Source organism: Cnephaeus nilssonii (genome assembly GCF_951640355.1).
Source record: "Cnephaeus nilssonii genome assembly, chromosome: 1".
Classification (NCBI taxonomy): Eukaryota; Metazoa; Chordata; class Mammalia; order Chiroptera; family Vespertilionidae; genus Cnephaeus; species Cnephaeus nilssonii.
Window position 1 is genome coordinate 23308946 of NC_137072.1, and position 13862 is coordinate 23322807.

A 13862-nucleotide genomic window follows, 5' to 3' on the forward strand; every position below is an offset into this window, starting at 1 on the left:
TCTTGTTGCCAGAATTTCAAATTGAATAGGGAGTGGTGGTGCCTAGAGGTGGCTGGGGCTTTTAGTCTCCACTATCCACATCACTTTTCTCATGTCTCCCTAAATAAGATAATAAGAAGTAAAATCACAACTCTTACATTCCTTTAGAAATATGAACCATTAGAAAATGTTGTCATTTTTATTGAAATAAAGGAGACCCTAGGCAAAAACAGTGTGCATGTTAATGCAAACTCACTGCAAGGACCCTTAAGTGGGTTCATCCTTCCCTTCCCTTCATCTTTTAATCAGATCACTGAGTCCTTGCCTCCCTCCCCAATAGAAATTCTAGACCAGCCAGTGTAAGGAGGTCTGGTGCAGGGCCCAGATCTTCACGTTTAAAGAAAACGCTCCAGGTAATTCTGAGATAGATTCTGTTATTCATTCTAACCTTTTATCAGTTCAGTGGCAGCCACCTGCTAAGCATGGAATGTTAAATACAGTTACAGTTTAGTCTATAAAATAAGATTTTTAAAACTGAATGGAATAGCAGCTTCCTCCTATCCCCCCGTAGGTGGGAACCTGGCACTAATGGTGCCGAGCTACAGGAGAAATGCTGTAGGACCCTTGTGCGAACAAGCACTGCTCCAGAGGAGAAATGAATGCATGTTTCTGTCCTTGACCAGAGAGGTGTGTCATCTCTACGTGTATAGAAAAAGCAAGAAACGTGTATTTTCTGTATGTATATAGAACACCGTTATTTAGTGGACAAGGAATACTCTGAAATAAGGAATTCACTTGGGCGATATTAAAAAGTCACAGATTTCTCAAAAGAGATAGTTTTACAGACCCAGAGCTAATGTAGTTCCTTATCTCTACCATTGCCTACAGAGCAACTTCAGTAGCTGGTCCTGAAGTTCTTCATTCTCCATAGTCTTGACCAAATGCTAGATTGGAGTATTTGTGGACTATCCCATTAGACCAGTTTTTCCATCTGTCCAATAGTGTATTTACTGAAGGTGGCTAACAGCTGTCTGTGGTCCTGTACACTAGTAGCTGTCCATTTTGAGGAATCCTGTGGTCTGGACTTCACGGCATCTGGCCTGCTCAGTCCCCGACTCTGTGCCTTCACTGAGAAGAGCCAGGTGCCCAGCTTCTGCAGGGTGTCTCAGTCACTCGGATTGATTTATAGGTTACCTAACGAGATTGCCACTTATCAAGGGAAACTTTTATTCCGAGCTGAGCTCAATGACTAAAACTTCATAAACAGTAAATCTGTACTTCATAAATTTTATGCTATGCATATTTTACTGCAATTAAAAAATAAAAGTTTTCACTATCACACATTTGTTTTGCAAAATTTAATTGTTCTAAATTCTCTTAATTTCTTTTTTTTTCTGGATTAGTCTATAAATGCTGTGAATTTTCTCTGCAAGCTATTAACTGAAAGGGTGCTTTGTTTTTAAAGCTATGAAAATTGATAATAAAACAACTAAAGGCACTTTCCCCTTCTTTTTTGCCTTTAGCAGAAAAAATCCTCATTTGAACAATAATTCAAGCAAATTAAATGAAAGTCTCTCTGTGGTCTTCAGGCTAGTCAGATCAACAAGGTCATCTAAACCTGTCATAACCCCATTAGAAATAGTCAACAAAATGTTTTGGGTTGTTTTTTTTATATTGTGTCTCAGCTCCAGAGCTTATCAGTTGAACTGAGAACATAATTTTGAGCTATTTTGACATTGTACCTACTGGTTTTCTGTGACATAGTTTTTTAAATGGGGAAAAATCCTGAAAATAAAGGTAGAATTGAAATAATATGTACACATAAGGATACCTGCCTCCTAATTCAAAGGCAAAACATCACACATAAATATAACTGGACAAATATTTAATTTACATTCAGAGTGGGTCTTTAACATATTCCCAAACTGGATTATTAGCAGTTAAGTGAATCTCAATTTTATGAAGGGCATCCTGATGCTACTGAGAGAATGTCCATCTTCTATCCCTATCATTTTACTCATAACTAACTTTATGCTTTGGATGACTTGTTCTTAATGTCCTTGTTATACAAATGATAGAATAAGAAGCAAGTGATATATGTGGCCTGTTGATTATACTAATGTCTGTTACCCAGTTATGACCAAAGATATCACAATTAGAGAAACTACAAAATTATTCTACCATGTGTTACAAAATTGCTGACTTTTCTAAGACTTTTGGACATAGATTCACAGAATGTCACATTGTGTGGTCTTTAGTGGAGATTCTGCACCACACTTAGAGATGACAGACATATCCCATGCTGATCAAGAGGACATCTGAGATCCTCTATGGACTACTTACTATGTCTACCAGTTATGAATGGATGAGCCTTTAACAGAAGCGGTTAGAAGTGATGGTGAGTTAAGTCCTAAACACCCTCTGTCTGTGCATAATGCCATCAAAGAAAACAATATACAAACTAACAAGCAAGCCCACCTTTACAGAGAAAGTATTTTGAAAAGGAATAAAGGAGAACACCTACATACAAAAAAATCTATATATATAAAAGCCCAGCGACTGAATGGCGGAACAACCAGAACAACTGGTTAACCAGTCACTATGATGCGCACTGACCACCTAGGGGCAGATGCTCAATGAAGGAGCTGCCCCATGATGGTGAGTGCACTCCCACAGTGGGAGCGCTGCTCAGCTGACTGGGATGAATGGCGCTCCCACAGTGAAATGATCCCTGCAGGCCATGCCCCCCACCAGTACACGAATCCATGCACTGGGCCTCTAGTAGAGTAATAATAATATATGCTATTTCTGTAGCATTTTCTATTAAATAGTTTACAACATGTATTATTTGACAAAAATCTAATGATCAAGGTACTTTTATTATGCTATATTACAGATTGGGAAACTGAGACAAGAGAGTTTAAGTAATATTCTAACAATCACACATTTATGACTGGCTTGACTTATGGACCCACACATTCTGAATCAAAATTGTGTTATCTTAACCTAGACGCCAGAGTACTTCTCCAAGAAAATGGATTTCAGTTGCTGGCCTCAGCAAGGATTGAGGGAGCTCTTTTGAACTCATTCCGAAATGGCAGGATGTAGAGTCAGACCTGCATTGTTTAGTGCTTTGTTTTTTTGTATTTTTCCAGGATTGGAGGTGTTAGAGCATCTGCTGTATGTTGTTACTTAATTATATGGTAACTGAGGCTCCCTTCATATTCATTTGGGTGATGTACTTGAGCATCTGTGCAATATTGTTATTTATCTGAACTATTAATGCAGTCACTAAGGAAGAATGCAAGCAAAAATACTTGTTCCCAATGTTTCAAATAAAGCCTGGATCCACAAGAGTATAAATGGTGCTTTCCTGAAGCAAATTTTCCTAAGTGAATGTCCAAACACTACTGACAAGTAGATTCCTCTGTAGCTGCCATGACAATGGAATAGGATGAGCCTCAGGGGAAAATTTACTTTTTACCCAGACCCACATCTCCGCTGATTAGCCTTCCCCGACTCCTGTCCCTAATCAAGAAGTATGCACCGCATACCAAAAGTCCTGTTATTTGTTTTTCTGTTAAGTGTCCTCCTTCGTTCTACCCATATTTCTACCTTTGGTATTTTTCTTGTTTATGCCTACTGACTCAAGTCTAGCTCCTGGGTGGCCCCTCTCTGAGTCTCCTGCTGTTCTAATCTTGAATGACAGACAGTTCACCCCCATCCACAAAAGCCAGTCCTAATGAAAAACGCCTTGTTGATACATAGTAGAAACAAAAGGGCTTGTAAATGTGCAATTCATAAAGCCACCAGAAAAAGAAATGTAGTAATGTTGTTGAGTCTGCTGAATATATTGCAGGATACTAGACACTAGAATAAATTATCAAGGAGAAAGCTCAGAAGAACTGTCTGGTTTTCAGAGGTAAATCACAGAGAATCATTTAGATACCACATAGCAGGCATCACACAATTTATCCCTCTGCCCAGGAGTCCTTGAGACCTGAGTTTGTTACTTGAAATTAGTGAACCAAATTGGAATGGATTGATCTTTGTCCAGCATGTATTCCTTCAGTACCTTCCCTTCATGCATCAAATAACCAGATAACCATAATCTCTTCTCTGTGTTGATAATAATAAAAAAGACAAAATTACTCCATTCACTTTTTCACTAAATTCAGAAAGTTAATGCACACATCAAGTTCTGTTATAAAGATTACATACTTGAAAGACAATGGAGGTTGATATTTATAAATTGATCATATGAGTAATAGCTCTCTACTGCTCTTAAAAGCCTTTATAACTATTTATAATCAAGTTCCTCTATAATTATGGAATATTATTTGGAACTAAAAGTAAAATATTACTATTTGATAGTTTAAACAAAAAAGAACTGAAATATTTGATAATATACTTCCTTAAAAAAACAATCAAGATAATATGTTCTACTTTTTAACCTCTCTTATTGGGAATTTAAAGGGGAAAAATAATTATTTTGACCAGTTATAGAAAATTAGTCCAAATTTGAATTAAAAAACAAACAAAACAAAACATAGCTCAAAGAGTAATAGTTGTTTTTTCTTGGGAGGGGGCTAGAGAACTAGTAGGCAGGGGAGAAAGGGAGATTTATATTTTATTTTTGCCTGTTTATTGTTTTTTAATTTCATGTATTAACTTTTCAGATATTAAAAACTGATTACTTAATGAATATCCTATATTTTATTAATTACCATGTAGCAAAATAAAATAGATCTAATTCTAAATGCTTTTCTTATTAAATCTCCAACTAGGAATTTGTGTAGGAAGAAAGGGAGGGAAAATCCTTTATACAATCAATGTAAGCAATACATGTTCATCATTATCTTTTTAATTCATATAATTTTTTATTCCTAATTCCCTGTACAACTGCCTGCAATTCCACACACTATTTTAATGAAGAATCAGCATCCATCTACATACTTCAATCTTGGTGCCAGGATTATCTGGATGACTTCACCTCTTCACTTCCCGTTATCTAAAGCAGCATTTACCCACTGCACCCCACCCATTTTTCTCATCATAGTTATGTGTACCCATGATGGACTCATGAAAAATATCATTACTAGTGATGGTTGCAGGAATTAAAAATCAAATCTTCAAACTTAAATCTACTTTTTGAAGCATTTGAAAGATAACCTTAGCAGCCTAATAATAAAATAGAACCAATTAAAGTATTGGTATAGGAAGAAAACAAAAAGCCGTGTGATATGCAAACAATACAAACTATTGATGCCATTAATGAAAATACTTTTATAAAGTGCATAGAAGACTAGCTTTTTTAATGCTTGGAATATTTATATTCTAAAGTATTTTTTAAATAGAGAGATAAATCAATGCATTCAGATTGTGCTACCAGTGAACCAGAAAATAGGATGGTACTTCCAATTCATTTTGTGCATTATTGTGTGGATGATTAAAGCTTTTGAAACAAAATTAAAGTGCTTAATAAGCAAAGGTTCATTTTTGTGGTTTATAGATAAATGACCAGATACTTATTTTTTATTTACATTTTAACTGAAAATTTGTTCATTCATAATAAAAAGATGGGTCATAGTGAATTATGTATATATCTGTATTTTTAAACTATTTTCTGTTTTGAAATGTTACTGATCCTAGCAATAACACAAGACATTATCTTCAAGTTCACTTCCGTTTTAAATAAATTTGTGTCTATGAAGGAGGGGAGAGTAAGAGAAGGAGAGAGAGAAAGAGAGATGAGGGTGGGAGGAAATATTTTAAGGGAGGCATGGAAAAAGGGAAAACAGCAAAGTAGGAATGAAGAAAATTGTAGTTTAAAATATCCAGTTTTACTTTCTTTCCCCCAAATCCAATGTTAAAACAAGTTCAAGAAGAATTTGTAGATAAAGTGGAGAATATCTCTATTCATTTTAGTTTCATAGAAACCTATGTGTTCCTACTTAAAAATCTAAGTCTACAATCTATTTGGAATGGCCTGAAGTAAACTTTATATTAACCTGACTGTGGTTTCTATATTTCTGCCAAGCCTTTCGCAGTTAACATTTTTAAGATTTGTAAGGTGATAAGCCTTTATTGGGCAGGTCTATCTGCTGATAGTACCTAGTCAGTCACAGAAGAGATCCATCAAAAGTCTGTGGTTCACAAGTCCTCTTTTAAGTATTCTAAGCTTTTATTCACTGGATTGTTTGGGCTAGAAATCATTGCGACTACAGTGATTAAACTCAAATGATGTGTCTTGCAATGGTTCCTTTTCCTTCTTCATTGCACACATCCCAGTTCAGGCACTCTATATACAGAAGTACTGAAAAACCTGGTGCTAATGTTCTCTTTGTCTTCACCCCCACACATTACCCTGCTCTCCACTGCCAGAGCAGGCCGGATCTGTTCTTTTCTCAAAGAAATCCAATGCTTGCTGGATATTACCCAAATTTCCAACGTTCAAGTTCTTCACACCCCTCTTCCCTTCAGTAGTCTCTTACTCCAATTCTCCATTCAAAACATGCAGATTTACTTGATGGAACTTCCAATATGCTCACTATGATCTCAGTGCTGTCACATAGCTCAGCATCCCCTTGTCTGAAATGTCCCTTCTCTACCCACCTCTTTTCTACCTGCCTCTTTGCCTACTAAAATGCCAATGAGGCCAATATTTAATGTTAGCCTTTTCATCAAACTGTACTTGATTGGTCCAAAGGATGAGCCCAGCTCATGTGGCTCAGTTGGTTGAGCATCGTCCCATGCACCAGGAGGTCATAATGCAATTCCTGGTCAGGGCAATGCCTGGGTTGGGGCTTAATCCCCAGTAGAGGGCATGCAGGAGGCAGCTGATCAATGTTTCTCTCTCATTGATGTTTCGAATTCTCCCTCTCACTTCCTCTCTCTGAAATCTAATAAAAAATAAAAATAAAAGAATAAGTAACCTCCTGCTCCTTCAGCACTGAAAGTCAGCCTTCTCTTATCAATTAGTCATGTGCTCCTTTTCTTCTTAGATTCTAAGCTCCTGAACAGAAACCATAATTTATTCTTCTCTGCATACATTGATGTATCATATACTGTGCCTTTCACATAATAGGGGCTCAATCAATATTGATTGAATGAATAATCAATGAGAAGTGCAAGAGATTCTGGTTTCATTCTGAAGAAACCCAGCTCAATGTCTTAAGTATCTTGCCTATGCCTCTACAAAAAGGGTATGGATTTATACAGGCAACTTCCATGCTACCACATTTTATATAGAGAAAGAAGAGTTTCTTTACATTAGTATTTTCCTCAATGAAGTGAGAGATTATTCAAGACACCATATTTTTTACTTATTTTGAGAATCTTTTCAAAGGAAAATGAGACTTAGAGCAATAAGAATAATACAGCCATCTATTTGTTGTTGTTTTTTTTCCTACCAACAGTTAAGGAAAGTCTTACTTTATATTGGCTGAAACACCTTCATGAGTTTTGAAAATAAAACAATTTGAGAAATTGAAATTGAGCTAAAAAAAGGCAGTCTTTGTGTAAATTTTATTTATACATAGTCTTTTTCCACAAAATTTAATAGTTTTAAAAGTGAAGCCTTTACTTTTCTCCTAAAACTAGCTCTTCTGCTTGAGTTTGTAATTTTTTGTTCATAGCATCATTTCTCTCCCTTGGTTTGAAGCTGCAGAATCACCAAAACTCTCAATATTTGTTACACAATCACTGCAATGTTTTTTCTTTTTCTTTCTTTCTTTCTTTCTTTTTTTTTTTTTTTTTTTTTTTGGAGGCTGGTTCTTTGCTAGATAAGTTTATTTATTTTTTTGCTTTTTTATTTATTTATTTTTAATTTAATAAATCTTTATTGTTCAGATTATTACAATTGTTTCTCCTTTTTCCCCCCATAGCTCCCCTCCACCCGGTTCCCACTCCACCCTCTGCCCTTACCTCCCCCCCACTGTCCTCATCCATAGGTGTACGGTTTTTGTCCAGTCTCTTCCCGCACACCCCATACCCCTTTCCCCCTGAGAATTATCAGTCCACTCCCTTTCTATGCCCCTGATTCTATTATATTCACCAGTTTATTCTGTTCCTCAGATTTTTAATTCACTTGATTTTTAGGTTCACTTGTTGATAGATATGTATTTGTTGTTCATAATTTTTATCTTTACTTTTTTCTTCTTCCTCTTCTTAAAGAATACCTTTCAGCATTTCATATAATACTGGTTTGATGGTGATGAACTCCTTTAGCTTTTTCTTATCTGTGAAGCTCTTTATCTGACCTTCCATTCTGAATGATAACTTTGCTATATGTACTAATTCTGGTATTATTTTATACTTTAAGGCAGCGATTTTCAACTGATGTGCCACCAGAATTTTTAAAACATGCAATACCTGTCTATTTAGTCAGGGGCACTGATCTCTTTTCCCTTAAATTGTCAAATAAAAATAAAAAAAGACAATAGTCAACACAACAATAGCCGTCTGGTGTGAATGAATTAAATTATACTATTTTTTTTATCAGCTTGGCAAAATATCTAATATATTTTTTGGTATGCTGCAGTGTTTTAGTAATTAGTTTATATGGGCCATAAGATGAAAAATGTTGAAAATCACTGCTTTAAGGCATTACACAAATGTCTAGGTTTATCTAAAGTTGATTGCTTACCTAATTAAAGACTAATGACTCAAATTGACCCTTGAGACATTATGTAAAACTGTCTCAACATACTTTTTTCATCTTAATAGACCACACTTTTTATAAACATACCCCCAGTTTCACTCACACTCAATTATTTACAATAAAAAAATATACCGTATCCATTTCCTCTTCTGAATATTTACTCGAGATAATCTTCCTGGGAATCCATTATTTCCCTGCACAACCATAACAACTGTGATACCCTTCAAGAAATACCTTAAACAATATTTTTTCTATAAAGTCTTAAAGAATTCTCACAGATGTTTGAGCTTTATCATTCCTGAAAACCTTTATTTCATCATGTGTATTTTCTAAGGAACTCCCCATAGTCAGCTTCCACTTGTCTCATAGTCCACTAGGCTGTACATTCCTAAGGCAGAGTAGCTATATTTACCATTGCTCAGAGTAGATGCTCAAAAACTTTTATTTAATCATCAAGATTTCTGATTATCTATCTTTTTCATAACCCTACAGATCTCCTAAGTGTTATATTAAAATATGGGAAGAGTAATCAACATGGTTCACATCCAAAAGAGCAATAATGAAACGCTGTGACAGAGAAGGACTCTGTCCTATGGTGCTTTAGGCATGGATGCTCTACAATCTTATCATCACATCTACTGATTTCTTTTCATTGCTTCTTTGCTTACTCTTCCATTTTTATGTTTTTCTCTCATTCTGCTTTCTCTACGACTCCGTGTTAGGTCTGCAGGGATATTCTTTGGCATTTTTGCTTATCTCTGCCAGTAATATTCAAAGATTAAAATATTTCTGACTTCTGTGTTATACTATAAAGAATGATAATTGCCTTTCTAGGGTATTGCTAATCTTTAAACTAATCTCCAAAGTTTGTGGAAAAAAATAAAACTAAAAGGATTCAAACTGAATGTCGGTGTTTATTTTTAAAGCTCTCAAATTAGTTGTCAGTCACCCTGGCTGGGTGCTCAATTGGTTGGGCTTTTCAATTCCCTGTCAGGGCACATACCTAGGTTGTGCATTTGATCCCTGGTCAGGGAGGCAACCGATCTATGTTTCTCCCTCACATCAATGTTTCTCTCTTTCTCTCTCCCCCATCCTCACTCTCTAAAATCAATAAAAATATCCAGCTAGGATTAAACACACAAACACACACACACACACACACACACACACTCACACACACACACACACACCATACACTTTTCAATACAGGTGACATTAAAGGAAAGAAACAAATAATTAGAGCTAATATACATGTCAGCTGTATACATTAAAAGAAAATTTAAAAAATGCCTCAACAGTTTCTTTAAGCACCTTTTCTTTCTACTTTAGTCCCATTAGTGCAGTCTTACCATACTATCAAAAACAAATTAAAGCTCAGGTGGAAAGCAAAGGTGATGAATCTAAGTTGAAAGTTATTATAACGATTTTTTTTCTGAAAAGTTTTTCCAATAGCTATACTAGTCTTTCTTAGGTTTTATTTATACCCATGACTTTGTGATAGAAGACAATGGTTTTCCCAATAAATGTCCCTCTTGAAATATGGAGTGAATTAAAAATAATAACTATAGTAAAACTGTAGATTATTTAGGGTGAATGGGTAGAAAACCACTTACCCCCCGTTGCCACAGTGATTTCACGTAGAAAATGGCCATAAAATGGAAAATCGAAAGACAAATTCACTCTCTGCAAGGAACAACACCAGAAAAGAAAATCAATAATGCACATAATAGTAAATGCAATATGAAAAGCCTTCCACTTAAAAAATTGATGTTTCTACTTTACACCGCTATTATTGTAGTTGACTTTTAAAACCAGAATCCCAGATGATAAAAAAGGACTTTTTTCCCCTGGTAATTACATGTTTGAAATGTGTGAAAAGAATAAAGTTGGGCTGTTATAGTCTGTTGGTCTGTTCTTTGCTTACAAAGGGAATCTCAAAGTTCCAACTCTAAATCAAGCTATTCTCTCTAACATCCCCAGTGCCTTTTACATGTCCATTGCAAATCAGTTCACACATCATGATGAACAATTTATTCTGGGGTCCTTTTTAGTTACATTAGTCATCTCCAAAAGAGTCTTCATTATCTATCAAGTTAATATTTAAAAAAAAATCGAAAGATTTTCCTTTACATAATTATGCATTCAATTTGTTTTCTGTTCATCTCATAATGCAAGGCAGTCTCATGGAACAAGATATCTGCACCTATAGACTGAGACCTGCAGACTTTTTTATTTTTTAGATATAATGAACTCTCCAGGTTCAGCATATTATGTCTATTTTTGAAAACAGATGAAGAATAAAAAATGCTGGTTATACTTTTCCTTTGTATAGAGAAAATTTGGGGAGACTTAGGAAGAAAGTTTATAAATTTTGCCTCTCTGTTTTCTAATAAGGGGACTGAAGCTTGAGTTATATATACATACAAATATACATATATATATATATATATATGTATATATGCTTTAATATTATATATTTTATTTACATATTACATACTTCATATATAATAAATACATATAATATATCATATATATTAATAAAAACAAAATATAAGACAACACAGCAAAACAAAGAAACAAAAAAACCTTATATTATTTGAATGCTTGAAATAATCTGAACTAGATGTATTATTAGAAAAAAACACAAAAGAAAAATAGTAAATTATAACAAAAATTATCCACTGTTATAAAAACATCCAGAGGAAAATTAATTAGTTGGTTTAGAGCCTAATAGCATTTACAAACTATCTATAGCAAAAGGCTATTGTGTTAAAATTCAACAGTTTCTATATTATCTCTCCCAATGCACAAATTTAAAAAAATAGAGAAGTATATCTAGATTTAATTTAGCTCCTTCCAATTTTGCAAATGATTGCTTTTTTATATCCATCAGAGATTTTTAATAACTTATTTGGCATGAAATTAATCATTCAAAATTTACAGTGACTTTCAATTAGGTTTTCTTTCCTTTTTAATGAAAGCTGCATCTTCAGAACGGGTTTATCATCATTTTTATTTTTTGCTGACTAACGTAACAAGAAAATTCATTTTCACTGCAGTAACTGAAATGAGTGGTTACTAATAACTCTAAAATAAAAGCTTCAATAGCAAAATCATATATCTCAAAGAATATGTCAGCAATAATTTCATAAAGGCACTTGCTACACTATCTTGTTTTCCATCATTCTAATTTATTTCAATGATCACGAGCAAATTAGTAAAATTGCAGCCCTTTGTCCTTCTCACTTCCACAACAAGAGTTTGGTTTAAACATATAATCAGTAATAATCTCTATCAATCACCACCAAGGATGAACCAGAATTTCTTTACTACCACAAATATTTCAATACTTTTAGAACAAGGTTGAGATATACAAATCCATAAGGTAAAGACTTTTTTTAAAAAGCAAATAAGTCCTCAAAGAAAATTTGAAGAGCAACATCAATGACTGAAATGCTCCCGTTCAATGGTCAGTTCACCTTAGTTATCACCATGACTGCTTCACACTGATAAGAAATAGCAGTGACAATTTAGAAAGATGCTAGCCTCTCAATAGTTGTGAAATCTGCCCATTTCTCTCCAGATACTACTGACTCCTTCCCCAAGTGCTGATCACTATTATTGTAGTAACTTCATCACAGGTGTCTTGACTTTAATTCTCCTACAATTCATTCTCCATAATATCTAGTATATCACTCCCCTACTTCATATCTTTCAGTCTAGAATCCCACTGTCCCCGCAATAATGCCAAAGTAGTGAAAACGGTTCTAAAGCCCAGCACTAACTGGGCCCTGCTACCTCACAATTTTCCCTTCATTGCTCCAGCCAGGCATCCAGAACATCTTTTAGTTCCTTGAAACTTCCGCCCTTAACTCTTGGCTCTAGTACTTTTACATGATGTCTCTTCTGACTGTTATGATATCTCAGTCAATCATGGCTTCCATATTCTTTAAGCTTTGGTTACCCCAAATACCAGCCCTGACAGAAGGACTTAGGGGCAGATCATTCTTTGGAAGCATTTTCTAAAGAAAGTGGGAAACATGAGATGAGAGAAACCAGTCATAGGCACATTATTGGCTGTGCTACCACTATAGCCAGGTCTCCCCTTGGAGACTCTGAGAAACAGTAGGAAAAACATGCCTTAGGATCATTTCATTGGCCGTTAGGATTGGGACACTGTCCATCATCTCCCATTCCCTATTGATTGAAGGTTGCTCCTGGGGTGGTTAACTCCCCATCTTCCCCAGCCTACACTTATTTGTACTCTCAGCCAGAAGAAGAGATATAGCACTTGGGCTGGAAAGTTACTGGTAGGTTAGAAACTGCACCCACAGTTTTAGGTGAACTCAGCAGGCAGAGGGATATGGGCAAAGCAACAAATGGGACAGCTAAGTGTCACATCCTCAGAGTAATACCTTCATTTCTTGGCTCACGTTATATCTTTCTACTATATCTCATCTAGCATTTTCTACATGTACATGCATACATAAAGCAACTGCATAAGGTTCATATTATAACTGCTTTGAAGTAAAACTAACTCAGCAAGGAGTAGTTAAGCATGGCCCAAGTAGGAAACTAGAATCTAAATCCAGGTTTGATTGACAATGAAGGAAATGCGCTTAATTACGTAGGTATTTAAAACAAAGTGATAAGAAAAGTCACACTTAAAGACAAATTTTTGAAAATTATTATCCCTCTTTAAGACACACATATACACCCATATATACACACACAAAAACAAAATAACCCTAAAACATAAACAAACACTAGAACTCCATGAAGTACTTTGAAGCAAAATGATGACATATTTAACATAATTACCTTTGGATAATTATTCTGTCTCTGTATGGTATATAAAACAGGCATTGAGAGAGCTGAAGAAAGTTTTGTTCATTCAATCATGCAGTCAACAATCAATTATTCAACACCTTATATATACCAGGCACTAAGTCAGGGACTAAAGAAAAAGCAGTAAATAAGTCCCACCCAGTTCCTTCCTTCAAGGAGTTCACCAAGTGATAAGGGGGATCACAGAAGGATAAAGGATAGGACCAGGCAGAGTAAGGACCAGGAGAGACACCTAACCCAGAGGAGAGGGTACCGAGACTGACTCTTTAAAAGGAACTACAGCTAGATGAGATCCAAAGGTATGAATCAAACTACAGGGTGTCCCAAAAACATGTATACACACTTTAATAGCTGATAGCTCAATTTTGAAAAT

At 35.2% G+C, this 13862-nt stretch overlaps 1 protein-coding gene across 1 annotated transcript in view; it reads right to left on the reverse strand.

The window, feature by feature from the left end:
- Positions 1-13862, reverse strand: part of PLXDC2 (plexin domain containing 2) — a 438689-nt gene that overhangs the window by 199733 nt on the left and 225094 nt on the right. The window contains exon 4 of the mRNA XM_079773569.1: positions 10255-10324. Coding sequence (XP_079629695.1) covers positions 10255-10324 — 70 coding nt within the window. The remainder of the gene's footprint in view (positions 1-10254; positions 10325-13862) is intronic.